The 13,029-nt window shown below is 33.9% G+C and overlaps 2 protein-coding genes across 3 annotated transcripts in view; one reads left to right on the top strand and one right to left on the bottom strand.

Annotated features, from left to right (window-relative positions):
* The window catches only part of LOC130801256 (replication protein A 70 kDa DNA-binding subunit A), a 4,031-nt gene extending 1,279 nt beyond the window's left edge, over positions 1 to 2,752 (top strand). Inside the window, exon 2 of the mRNA XM_057665061.1 lies at positions 255 to 2,752. Coding sequence (XP_057521044.1) covers positions 255 to 2,556 — 2,302 coding nt within the window. The 3' untranslated portion in view covers positions 2,557 to 2,752. The remainder of the gene's footprint in view (positions 1 to 254) is intronic.
* Positions 2,753 to 4,589: 1,837 nt separating this feature from the next.
* LOC130801257 (uncharacterized) lies at positions 4,590 to 8,574 on the bottom strand. 2 transcript variants are annotated; one of them, XM_057665062.1, is made up of 5 exons: positions 8,286 to 8,574; positions 6,583 to 6,822; positions 6,346 to 6,509; positions 5,960 to 6,256; positions 4,590 to 5,537 (listed from the first exon to the last, which is right to left on the bottom strand). In XM_057665062.1, exons 3-5 carry the CDS (start codon positions 6,484 to 6,486, stop codon positions 4,884 to 4,886), a joined length of 1,092 nt encoding a protein of 363 aa, XP_057521045.1. In that variant the 5' UTR covers positions 6,487 to 6,509; positions 6,583 to 6,822; positions 8,286 to 8,574; the 3' UTR covers positions 4,590 to 4,883. The 2 variants fall into 2 exon arrangements, with proteins under 2 accessions (XP_057521045.1, XP_057521046.1); XM_057665063.1 differs by lacking the exon at positions 6,583 to 6,822.
* Positions 8,575 to 13,029: the final 4,455 nt, after the last annotated feature.

Below are 13,029 nucleotides of genomic sequence, written 5' to 3'. Positions count from 1 at the left end.
TGGGCAGCACAATTTGGGGATTGTGTGACCATAAAGGAGATGAAAAGAGGAAATGAATTCTTGGCATTCTAAGCCCTGTGTTCAGTTCCTTTATGTGATCTCTGTGAATTAGAGTGTGGAAGGTTTTCTGATGTTCCTTGTGTTTTGTTGTTTTTTAACTTTGATTTCATGAAGAAAAATTTTGGTTCTTTTAAAGTCTGGGTTTTTAATGATGGTTTGATGGCTTTATTTATCAATGGGCTTAATTTATGCAGGATCATAATTATCATTGAACTTGAAGTGGTACAAGAGACTTGTCCCACAATAGGAGAACCAATGCAATATGTGAATGGCGCTGCTAGAGCTACTGCTCAAATGCCTTCCTCTGCAGCTCAAACTGGGGTGATTCCTGGGAATGCTCAACAATCAAATATTCATCCACCAGTCTCTGGTTCCACCCCTAGACCTGATGGCCCTGGGGTTTTACAGCAGCTGAAGCTGGAACGTGGTGCTCAAATGCAATCTTATGGTGGTTCTGCTGCTAACAATCCAATTCCAGGACATTATTCAACAAATAGTGGATCTCCTATGCACCCTAAACCAGTGATGGCCAATGATAATTCTGTTAACTCTGTAGCTGCTCGTCCATACGGATCATTCCATAATGCCAAAACCGATTTCTCAAGCGCTCCTTCCAATGCTTATGCAAGGCATCAGCAACCTGCATTTCAGCAACCAGCTTCAATGTACATGAATAGGGGTCCTGTCACTAAGAATGAAGCCCCTCCTAGGATAATTCCAATTGCTGCCCTAAATCCCTACCAAGGTCGATGGACAATCAAGGCAAGGGTAACAGCAAAGGGTGACCTTCGGCACTATAATAATCCTCGTGGGGAGGGGAAAGTATTTAACTTTGATCTTTTAGACTCTGATGGTGGAGAAATTCGAGTCACCTGTTTTAATGCTGTGGCTGATCAGTTCTACACCCTGATTGAGGTTGGTAAGGTATACATGATTTCGAAAGGGAGCTTGAAACCTGCTCAGAAGAATTTCAATCATCTTGCTAATGATCATGAGATCCTTTTGGATACCACCTCTATAGTTCAACCTTGTTTTGAAGACGATAGTATAATTCCTAAACAGCAATTTCATTTCCGACCTATCAGTGACATTGAGAATATTGAGAACAATGGTATCGTGGATGTGATTGGTGTGGTATCATCAATTTCTCCAACATCCTCAATCATGAGGAAAAATGGAACCGAAACTCAGAAAAGGAATCTTCAGTTGAAGGATATGTCTGGCAGAAGTGTTGAAGTGACATTGTGGGGAAGTTTTTGTAATTCAGAAGGACAGACCTTGCAAAATATGTGTGATAATGGAAATTTTCCTGTTTTAGCTCTCAAGTCAGCAAGAGTTTATGAGTTCAATGGGAAGGGTGTGGGAACTCTTTCGACTAGTCAGTTATTTATAGAACCTGATTTTCCAGAGGCTCAGAGGCTTAAGGAATGGTTTGATCGGGATGGAAAGAACCTTCCATCAGTTTCCATATCAAGAGAGACGACAAGTTTGGGTGCTAGGGGTGATGTACGTAAGACTATATCACAGATAAAGGATGAGAAGTTGGGGACCTCTGAAAAGCCCGATTATATTGCCGTTTGTGGCACCATATCATTTATAAAGATGGACAACTTCTGTTATGCAGCATGCCCCGTCAAGAACGCTGAACGTCAATGCAACAAAAAGGTTACAAATAATGGAGATGGAACATGGTGGTGTGATAAATGTGATCAGACTGTTAATGAATGTGATTATAGGTATATTCTTCAGTTGCAGATACAGGATCATACTGCCACCACCTGGGCAACAGGGTTCCAAGAAGTTGGGGAAGAAATTATGGGCATTCCCGCCAAAGATTTGTATTATTTGAAAAATGAGGCACAAGATGATAACAAAGTTACAGAAATCGCTAGAGCAGCTGTTTTCACGAAATACATATTCAAGTTGAAAGTCAAGGAAGAGACTTTCAGTGACGAACAAAGAGTCAAGTCAACCATCATGAAAGCTGAGAAGGTGAATTTTGTTGCAGAATCCAGGCATCTTCTGGAATTAATGAGCAAAATGAAAGTCGACGATTCTGGTCTGGCACAAGCAAATAGATCTGGGATGGGTCATGTTGGAATCAGCCAGCCGATGGTTTCAGGCCTAAGTTATGGAACAAATACCGGACATTCTGGTCGAGAAACGGGCATGCATATCAACAACACAAGCCAGTTGGGGAATCAGTATAGTGGTGGGTATGTTAGTGCTTCTTCTGGGGTGCCAATGACCTGTAGTAACTGTGGGGGTATTGGCCATAATTCATCAAATTGTCCAAGTGTTCTCAGCAATCCAGGAGGCATTATGAATCAAATACCCAGCAGTAACAATGGTGCACAGTGCTTCAAATGTCAAAAAGTCGGGCATTTTGCAAGGGATTGCCCTGGATTAAATGCTGTCCCTCCAGCTTATGATGCTGGTAATGTCGGTCCTGATAGATACGGTGGCGTCCAAAGACAATATGTTGGAGGTTTCTAATTTTGATGATCTGGGGCTAGTATGTACAGATTACAGAAGCTTTGGAGATTTCTGATTTTGGGAAAATCTGGCAGTAGTTTGTATCGAAAATTGAAGTTCTCCTTAATCCTTATGGTGTATTGGTTGACATATTTTCGGCTTTGTACAGCAGTCTGCTGAATGCTGTTATTATATCTAATAAACTGTTAATTTGTCATCCGAGTGACCGAGTCTGAGGAGATGCCGTCTTTTTGTGCTCTGGCGTTCTTTGTTTTTCCTTTCCATAGTTTGGCTTGTTTTGTTGTTGGATATTAGCCTTTATTTTCTTTTGTGTACCATCTATATTTTATTCTATCCGTTCCATTTAATTTGCAATATTTTTTATTTTAGTTTGTCTCATTTAATTTGCGTCATTTTTATTTTTGGACTATGGCCCACTACTTTTTTTTAATCCCATCCATATATTTTAGCTTTCTTTTAATTTAATTCACACAATTCATTCTCTTTCTTTATTTATTAACATTATCCACCTTTTTCTTAAAAAATAACACTTTCTCTTTGATGCAAATTATTCAGGACAGAGGGAGTATGTAAGTTTTCTATGGTAGATTGGTATCTTACCTGTCAAATTTTGATTTGACTTGATCATATTCATACCTAAAGGTGTTCATTTGGATTATTGGGTTAATTTCGAGTCAAGTTTTTCGAGTAGGATTAAATTCGAATTTTGTATCCACATTGATATTTACATATTAATAAATTCATTTTTAAATCGGATCAAATCATATCAGTTACATGGTCAAGTGAAAATCAAATCATCGAATCTATTTTAAAAAGTTTTATTCATACCTAACTAACCGGGATTCGAGCGATTGGACTTCTTTTTAAAAAAATTGAAAAATTCGAGTTTGGCATCAATATTCACTAATCAAATGTCACGTTTGTCATTTTAATCTTAAATTTTTAAAATTTTTTAAAAATTATAATAAGTTAGTATTAATAAAATTACAATGACATGAATCTAATAAGATATTATTTGGATATTTTTTTAATTATAGCTTAAGAATAAAATACAAGTTAATAGTGATAAGTGAATAGTGCCAAAAAAACAAATGATACATTTGTTCGGAATAGAGAGAATATTATTTTGTCAATTTTTTTCTTGCGAGTTTAATCTTAATTCTTGCATAATTATGACTTGAAAAGCTGATTTTGGTCCAATATAATAAAAAAAAGCTATTTGAAATTTTTATTGAAATAACCGCATTGTATTTTAACTATTTATAGCAATCATAATAAAATAATACTCCATAAATTTATAATCTGTTGGGTCAAATTCTACCGATCTGCCGACCAATCTAATAGGTCTAGAGTCTAGACATATATTACCTTTATTTTGTTTTTTTGGGTGAGCTTTAATAATGATATACTTATGTGTCCCTTTGAGTTTGATATTGAAAATGATATTTTCTTTTTCCTCATTATATCAGAGACAATCTCAAAGAAATTGAGTGTGTTAAACTACATCGAAGTCATTAGCAAAATGCGAAGCAGCCCTAGGACAGGGGTTCTTAGACAATGTAAGGGATAAAACAATAGCGGAAAGGGAAGCAAATCAATACTCTCTAGTCCCTCCGTCTCATAGCATTTGCTACAAGGATAAATTATAAACAAACCACAAAATTAAATAAAAGTGGTAAAAAAAATTGTGATTTATAATAAAGTGGGAGAAACATATGAATAGGATGATAGAATAATTTTAATGTGTGGACAAGAAAATTATAAAGAGTAATTACTAATTACAAGCCACAAACACAATATAGCAAAACCCATGAAACGGTGGGTGAGTAACGACTTAGAGGTTGTAGTTACAACTTACAAGCCACAATATTCTAAAAGATAAGATCTTCTAGTTGTCCATAGTTAGTATGCGGATGAAGTAGAAGATTATTAGTTGCTTTATACTTTGAAATAGGTCCTTAGCTTATTTTGTTCTATAATTGTACAAGCCACAATGTTGCATTGATTTGAATAGAATAAAGTTAAACCGAAAATAAGTGTACAACGGGCCCAGATTTGACCCTTAATATTGTAGATTGTTAATCGACGAGCCTAAAAACAGATTGGCTCTAAAGGAGCACTCTATATACAAAATGAAGCAGTCTGAATTATGGCATTGATCCATAGACAAAAGTAATGTTTCTTTACAATTTCATATGTTTGTTTCAACAATAGTTTATCAGCAATTCACCTCAGAACAAACTGCACAAGATCATGGATTAGTATATAACCTATATATTGCACACTACCATAGTTGACTGTAATTCTTCTTAGCATCCTCAGCCATCTCAGAAGCAGACATTACCTCGAGTTCCAGGCGAATCTGCATTAACACGCTTGCTAGAAAGTGTCACCGACATCATTTGCTGATTTCCACAATGGAATTTAGCAAAACTCTCTATGCTGTCAGAGTTGTAGTTTGTAGAATCTTCATTGCCAGCTTTTTGTGACGCTGAAATGTGCGTCTCACTCACAATTTTCATCCGAATCCGCTCAGCTCTTGAGCCAATTACCTGACCCAGAATAGACGCACCAATGGTTAAGGCCATGGCAGCTTTAGGCATCCTGACAGATTTTCTAAGCATGGCTATGAAGGGGACAGCAGCATGAACTGCAATGAACCATGACAGTGAGAATTTCTGTGTATGTTCCCTCCATATACCCAGTGGTATATTGGATGCCATTCCCAACGCAGCAATGCATAGCACCTTAGCAGGTAATGGTTGTGGGCGGAGATTTTTTACAAAGGCGGTCCGTGCGAGAGCAGCCCTGGCAGCAACTACGGTGGGAGGACAACGGAGCTTCATACCAGAGGGTGGTTGTAGAGCCTTAGCAACAAGGGGAAGAACGTGACTTACAGCTCGATAAGACTTCGCAATTGGGCAATTCCCAGTTTGAAGCCACTCATTGCTGATAGCCTCATGCCCTGATGAATTTTGTTTCTGATTAAGATACACGTGTAAATATCTTTTTCCTATGCATATATATACACCAATAGAAATATTAACTGGGTATAAGGTAGACAAATATATATGCCAAGATCTAGAATGAATCATCACACATGCTATTAGAAGGTATACTGAAAAGGCAGTCACCTTTTGTAGTGGTAATGGTTGCAAATAACATTTTCTAGTATTCAATTACCCAATTTAATCAATAGACCAATAAGCATTTAGAAAATGACAACCAATTATAAGGCTTTTTCTACGAAAATATTTCTATCCTTCATTGCGAGGGGTTGGATACGCTAAAAATAATTAGAAGCAGTGGGTCAATGGTTTCCTGAAAGGGAAAAGTTAAAGGCACACCAAAACTTCTCGTCACAATCTCTCAAAATTTAATGTTAAAGATAAGCAGCATATACCTGAGAATGATTTTTCTTCTCTCCTAAGGACTCGGTTTCCTGCCTCTGTTTCTTCAATTTGTCAGAAAAGAAATTGAAACCAAATGGCCCTCCAAGTCCAAATGATGACAAACTAATGCTGGCCGCTTTTGCAGCTAAAGGATTGAACTTTGGGGCAGATTCAGATTCAAAATAATTATCACCGTGAAGATTTGGCCTGTTTGTGAGCGGAACAACACCATCCTTGCCATGGAAAAGGTTGAAGGCCAAATCGAAATTTGGACCATCTTCAAAGATGGGACCTTTAGCTCCAGCTAACTGCAGTGGGAGAGATCCAATTACTTAGAACAGTGCCTGCATATATCACAACCCAAGAAGCAATAAATAGCCTGGACATTGGCACTCACTGGAGCAGGAAGATTCACAGGTGAGAATGACAAGTTTGTCGGTTTCGTAATGTTCCTCAAGAAAGGACATTGCTGGATATCTTGCTCTTCAAAGGGGCAATCAGATGCCTTCTCCCTCATTCTGTTTAGAAAAAAGTCCATGATAACTTCCTAGGGCAGTTGACCTGTGAAAAGAGAGAGAATCACATTAGAGTGCTTACCCTAAGCATCAAAAGGTCAAGTTTAGCTTCAACTGACCTGCTGGAAACGGCTCAACTTATGACAATAATTAGCTAGTTAAATAGAATATGATATGGAGTATATATACACTGACAACGGACAACCATGGAGAAGCCTGGGCACTATTAAAAAAAATGCTAAGGACTAGACCATATGCAAAAGATTTGTACAAAATTCATATTAGTCGGGCTTCTTTTTGTTTCCACTATTGGGTAGTTGGACAAACTGAATTGGAGACCTTTGTAGACAACCCCAGACCTGAATTCAATAAATCAATAGTAGCATCCTTAGTACTCATCTTAAAAATTCTATTCCTTCCATTTCCATTTCATAAAACCAGATGAAATTAAATCAAATTTATACTTCACAAGAAAAGTTTTTTAAGAAATCAGCCACTTCTGCTACCAAGGATTCTTAACATGGAAATTAGGATGAGTTTCATATAAGGGAACCCAATAGTGAATAGACCCAAAAATCAGAATTATAGACATAGGAAATTCCTCTAACCATAACCATCAAAAAAGAATAAAAGCATTGGAGAAAACTTTTCAACAACACAAAAACGCGGGAGGCAATGCATGCATTTTTCCATTGGAACAAGAAAAATCTACCCAGAAGCAGCTCTGTAAATAACAAAAAGTAGGTGCAAAACCTTTGACTGCCAAGTAACTTTAAACATGGCAGTATAAAAAAAAATGTATGGAATGCAACTGCTACAGAAAAAATGGAAGTCCTATAGTATACATCCAAACTTTCCAATTTAAGAAACCAATTTAATAGCCAGTAAGTAACATTAGATCATTGCACTAATATGGTCAAGGATTCAACTCCCAATAACAACTTCCAAGTTCCACCTCTAAATTGATAGAATAGTGAGACAATAAATAATTTAGGCATGCCTATGGTTGCATCATCTTAGCCCAATTTCTAATGTTCATCTCATAAATCAGAAGTGTAAAATGCAAAGTTCCAAAACCATTATCCAATCCTTAGATCTACTAAAAGTTTGATTGATAGCAATTCATCCGTCTTAACCTTTAGCAATTTGTAACTCAGCAACGGCTCAACGCAAAACGTACATCTTCCATCCATATATGATATGAACACTTGACTCACACAAAGATCATCACTAGCCAATACTAGATTACTAGTATCTTCAAATCCACCACCATTTATCTTTTTTTTTTCTTAGTTTAACTTTTTATTGTCCCCTAAATAATTACCCTCAATCCAAACATAGCCTGAGATTCTGTACACAGATTTCCAACATACTTCCTCTGGATTTTAATAGAAGCGTATGATCAATAAGCTTCCTGGTCAAATGCTAAAGGTATTTGGAAGAAGCATATGATAAGCAAATACTTTTCTGGGTTTGATCCATCGATTTTCCTTGTTAACCATTATATCTACGTTTATAGATATCAATTTTTCCAAACATATCAACAATTTTCCTACATAGAGTAACAAAGCTATAAAAAACGATCATTAATCCTCAAAACATCGCAGAATCGCAATTTAAATTTACCCTAAAAATCGAAATTTACACAAAAAAACCCATAAAAACCATAAATCACAAAAATCATAATCTCAAATCAATTGTGCCGAGTAAAAATGCAATCAATAACAAACCTATAGCTGTCCAATAAAACAAATTAGGCCATAAAATGCTAAATTTTAATCAAGAAGAATGAAGGAAAAATAAAGAAATCAGTATTACTTACAAGAGAATTGGGGAAGATCGATGAACAGACGTGTGAAGAGCACAGAAAAGTACGAGCCACGCAAAATCTGATTCTTCCGATTTCGGTTTTTTCTTTTTGGTTTATGTTATTGAAGAAACAAAAATTGACCAAAATAAAAATCAACCATTAAATGTGAATATTAAAATTAAAAGAAAAAATGGATAATACTGTGATGTTTGGCAAATTAGCTTATTGAGCAATTTTAGCTTATTTTGATATAAATAGAGGGTTGGGTGGTTAAACCCGCTAATGCTAGTATTTGGTAAATTAGCTGGTTGAAACAGCCTAGTGATACGAATAAGTTGATTTTGAACAAGCTGTTTATAGCAGCGGGTTCAAAATCAGCTGGTCAAACCAGTTAATAAAATCAGCTGATCAAATCAGTCACTAGAATCAGCTATCAATTACTAGCTATCAGTTATTTGTCAAACACCCTCCATATTTGGTGATTGGAACTTACGAATTTGGGAGCTCACCAAATGACCAAACCCATGTTGACCTTTTATTTTCCTCCTCTATTTGTGGAGTAGTTCCACTAGCTTTGTAACCCAGGAAAAATGATTATTGGGTTTTAGATTTTGATTGAATTGATCAGATTAGATTTTGTAGTGATAATGATAAATAAGATGTGTGGATAGGGGCTTTAGTCTTTACTTAAAATGATATTATTGCTGCTGTTGTTGTTTAAAATTTTTATTGTAATGCTTAAAGTATTTTTAAATTCTTAAACTACTGTCTATGTATGATCAATTCTGATTTAAAACCATATCTTCCCTCATTTCTTCTTTATATCATTGTTCTGAAACGTAATACACTATTCTCAAACCCAAACCATTTCCATTGGAGTACCAACAAGCAAGCATTACAACATCTTACTTCACTCAACAAAAACCAAACAAACTCAATTCACTCTTTTAACTCTATATTCAAATAACACATATAAGGAGTTAACAATTTTATCTTTCATCCTAACCGCCATCCCTAAAAAATGAATTTATGGTTTATGAAAAAGGGTACTTTAATTTGTTCTCTCAATTGGTAACAAAATTGGCGAAATCGGGCAATTTATATGTCTTTACGGAAAGATTAAAGTTAAGTAGGCTTCATAGAGTTTTGAAGAATTATATTGAAGATAATTAGGGTGATATTTATATTGTGGTTAAGTTATTTTTCGAATCTTTTAAAAAACTTCCTTTAAATTGAATTGTTAATGTTATATAAATTTTTTGAATGAATTCAATTGAAGATAATTAGACAAGATCTTTTTAATTTAACATTTTTGTTTGCTTGCATTTAAGGAAAATGATAGATTTTCTTTCATATAATACTTATTAGGTACTATTATACTAGGTTTGATCAAATGAAATTAACATCATGTTTAACTAAATTTTATATGTTAAGTTCAAATTTGATTTTATTGAACTAAGTTTGATCAAACGAAATCAATCTAACTCATAAGCCTGCCTTGAAACAAAATAAATTCTTGTATAAGACGGTCTCACAGTGAAATCATCTCTAGTAGGGTGGGTCAGCCTTATAGTGCACTTAAATCTTTAAAGTCATCATTTCCAATTTAAAATAATCAATTATAACCTTAAAGTAATCACTTATAAACTTAAAGGGATCAATAAAAGAATATAGACTAACTATATAACCCATCTTATGATAAAATGATCTCATACAAAACTTGTTGCAATCTTATAACATTGATTTTGTTGATGAGCTATTTGTGTTCAAGTTTGGCTTAAAATACCCATCCCATAGATGATTGGATTGGGCCATTGGGGAGAAGGGAAGTAGGATAGAGTTGGGGAAAGATTGAAAAAAAATGAGATTATTTATCTACTTAATTCCAAATATAAGATTGGGGAAAACTTATGTCCCAAAATAAGCTTCCGTACATCCAAATCTAGCTTCGGGTAGAGTCGCTGTTAGTAACAGCGAAAGTGAAAAAAAAAAAAAAATTAAAAGCCCAAAGTCGCTGTTAGTAACAGCGACCTAAAAAAAAATAAAAAATTAAAAGCCCAAAGTCGCTGTTATTAACAGCGACTTAAAAAAAAAAAAAAAGTTTTTTTTTTTAAAAAATTTAAGTCGCTGTTAGTAGTAATAAAAAAAGAGTATGGGTTTCTTTTATTATAGAAAGAACTGAGGCAACATCATTCCGTTACGCAAACACTTTTCTGCAATGGAGTTTGAACATGCTGTTCCTTATTATCTCTTTAATATCTCCTTGACTTCTGATTTAGACTGTTATTTGTCTTATCAGTTTCTGTGATCCATTGTCAAACCTTTTGTTATCATGATAATAAAAATAAGATTAAACTCATACTAGCCATTATAAATGTTCAGAAGTGCTCATTATGATTTATGATACAAAGTTAACATTTATGTTGTGGCAATCCATCAATAAAAATGATGATTAGGTTATTTTTTCAAATCTTCAATTAACATGGACAGCTGGTGCTACTATACGCACGCTCACAAACTTCTATGCCTTAGGTGTTATGTTTTCTTTTCTCTGTGTTTGGATTTTGGTAAAATGAAATTATTGAGGTGCTTATTCTTAACAATTTCATGGAGGAAGAGCAATCAAACTACGTTATCTATGGTGCTGTCTACTTCTGAAAGGATAAGTGATGTGGTTTTCTGAGAGGATCCTCTGGAAAGTTTGCGTATAGCAATAGAAAACATCCAAGGTTCCATTCTGCAATATGTGAAAAAGAGAAGTTAATGTTTTCTTTTTCAACCTCAACTTCCAGCCCTGTTGTACTTTTAGCTTCTGGTTTCTTTACTGAGTTGCTATTTTACTTGGTTCTTTAATGGATTACATTGTATCATTGCAGGTTAAGCTTGTAAAGTGCCTGGTACAGAATATTGTTGTAGACATATCATTTAATCAGATAGGAGGATTGTGCGCACTTTGTTTTCTTGAAGAGGTTTCCTTTACCCCATCCTTAAATTTCGCCACCCTTTTTATTTTATCACCACCCCTCCAAATGAAATTACGAATTTGCCCCTGATTTTTAAAAAATTACAATTTTGCCACTCTTTTCAAATTTCTTATTTATAATAATAATAATAATAATAATTAACTTTTTATATTCTTAAAAAAAATATAAATAAAATTAATAATAATAACAGTAGTAATAATAATAATAATAATAATAATAATAATAATAATAATAATAATAATAACAATAATAAAATTAAAATTAATAATTAAAAAAAAAAAAAAATTGAGTCGCCCAAAATTGGGCGCCTGAACCGGGGTCCAGTCGCCCGGTTCTGGGCGGCTGAACCATGGTTCAGGCGCCCAATTCTGGGCGACTCAATTTTTTTTTTTTTAATTATTAATTTTAATTTTATTAGTGTTATTATTGTTATTATTATTATTATTATTATTATTATTATTATTATTTTTATTATTATTATTATTATTACTACTACTACTGTTATTATTATTAATTTTATTTATTTTTTTTAAGAATATAAAAAGTTAATTATTATTATTATTATTATTATTATTATTATAAATAAGAAATTTGTAAGGAGTGGCAATTTTGTAATTTTTTAAACTTCAGGGGCGAATACGTAATTTCGTGGAAAAGGGGGGTGGCGATAAAATGAAAAGGGTGGCGAAATTTAGTAACTCCCTTGCTTTATCAACCTTTTGAAAAATTAAATTACAAATATGCCTACTGTGCTACGCTGAGTTTAAAATCTATCTTAACTTTTGGGCTTTTAATTTTTTTTTTTTAAAAAAAAAAGTTTTTTTTTTTTAAGTCGCTTTTAGTAATAGCGACTTTGGGCTTTTAATTTTTTATTTTTTTTAGGTCGCTGTTACTAACAGCGACTTTGGGCTTTTAATTTTTTTTTTTTAAAAAAAAAAGTTTTTTTTTTTTAAGTCGCTTTTAGTAATAGCGACTTTGGGCTTTTAATTTTTTATTTTTTTTAGGTCGCTGTTACTAACAGCGACTTTGGGCTTTTAATTTTTTTTTTTTCACTTTCGCTGTTACTAACAGCGACTGTACCCGAAGCTAGGATTGGATGTACGGAAGCTTATTTTGGGACATAAGTTTTTCCCAATCTTATATTTGGAATTAAGTAGATAAATAATCTCATTTTTTTCAAATTTTCAGAGTTGGGATGGGGATCGTAATGTACCATGTTGTTTGGGCCTATCTATACTCTTTGGATCTAGTTCAAGTTTTAGACATATGTTCAAAACTTAAGCCCATTCAGCTTGGGCCAAAAGTAAGTTTGGGAAAAAATTTGAAATCTTTAAGTCAAAAAATCAAAAAAACAAATAATCCAACTTTCAAACTTATTCCAAAAGTTATTGTGAAATTTTTAAACCCGAGGTTTAGGGCTGTTCGCAGTTAGTTACTGCGAACAGCATGCTCCACAAAAACAGGTCAAAATAGCTATTCGCAGTTACTAACTGCGAACAAACCCAAACCTCAGATTTGAGAATTTCACGCTTACTTTTGGAATAAGTTTGAACGTTGATTATTTGGTTTAATTTTTTGATTTTTTGACTTAAAGATTTCAAATTTTTAGTTTGGGACGTATTTGGCATAACAAATTTAAGTTTTGTAATAAAGTTAAAACATTACTTTATCAAGTACATCAATTGCTGCAGTTTAAATAATATTTAATGACAATAATAATTGCTTTTAGAACATTATTGTTTTAAAATTGATCAAAAGTAGTTTACATTTGT

The sequence above is a fragment of the Amaranthus tricolor genome, chromosome 15 (genome assembly GCF_026212465.1).
Source record: "Amaranthus tricolor cultivar Red isolate AtriRed21 chromosome 15, ASM2621246v1, whole genome shotgun sequence".
NCBI lineage: Eukaryota > Viridiplantae > Streptophyta > Magnoliopsida > Caryophyllales > Amaranthaceae > Amaranthus > Amaranthus tricolor.
The sequence above is the reverse complement of the archived record's forward strand: the minus strand, read 5'-3'. Positions and strand labels throughout refer to the sequence as shown.

Excerpts from the sequence above, each read along its gene's own strand:
- LOC130801257 (XM_057665062.1), bottom strand. The coding sequence starts at position 6,486 with ATGGACTTTTTTCTAAACAGAATGAGGGAGAAGGCATCTGATTGCCCC. Across the intron at positions 6,257-6,345 it reads CTGTGAATCTTCCTGCTCCA|TTAGCTGGAGCTAAAGGTCC; the intron begins GTGAGTGCCAAT and ends CTCCCACTGCAG. Across the intron at positions 5,538-5,959 it reads AGAAGAAAAATCATTCTCAG|AAACAAAATTCATCAGGGCA; the intron begins GTATATGCTGCT and ends TATCTTAATCAG.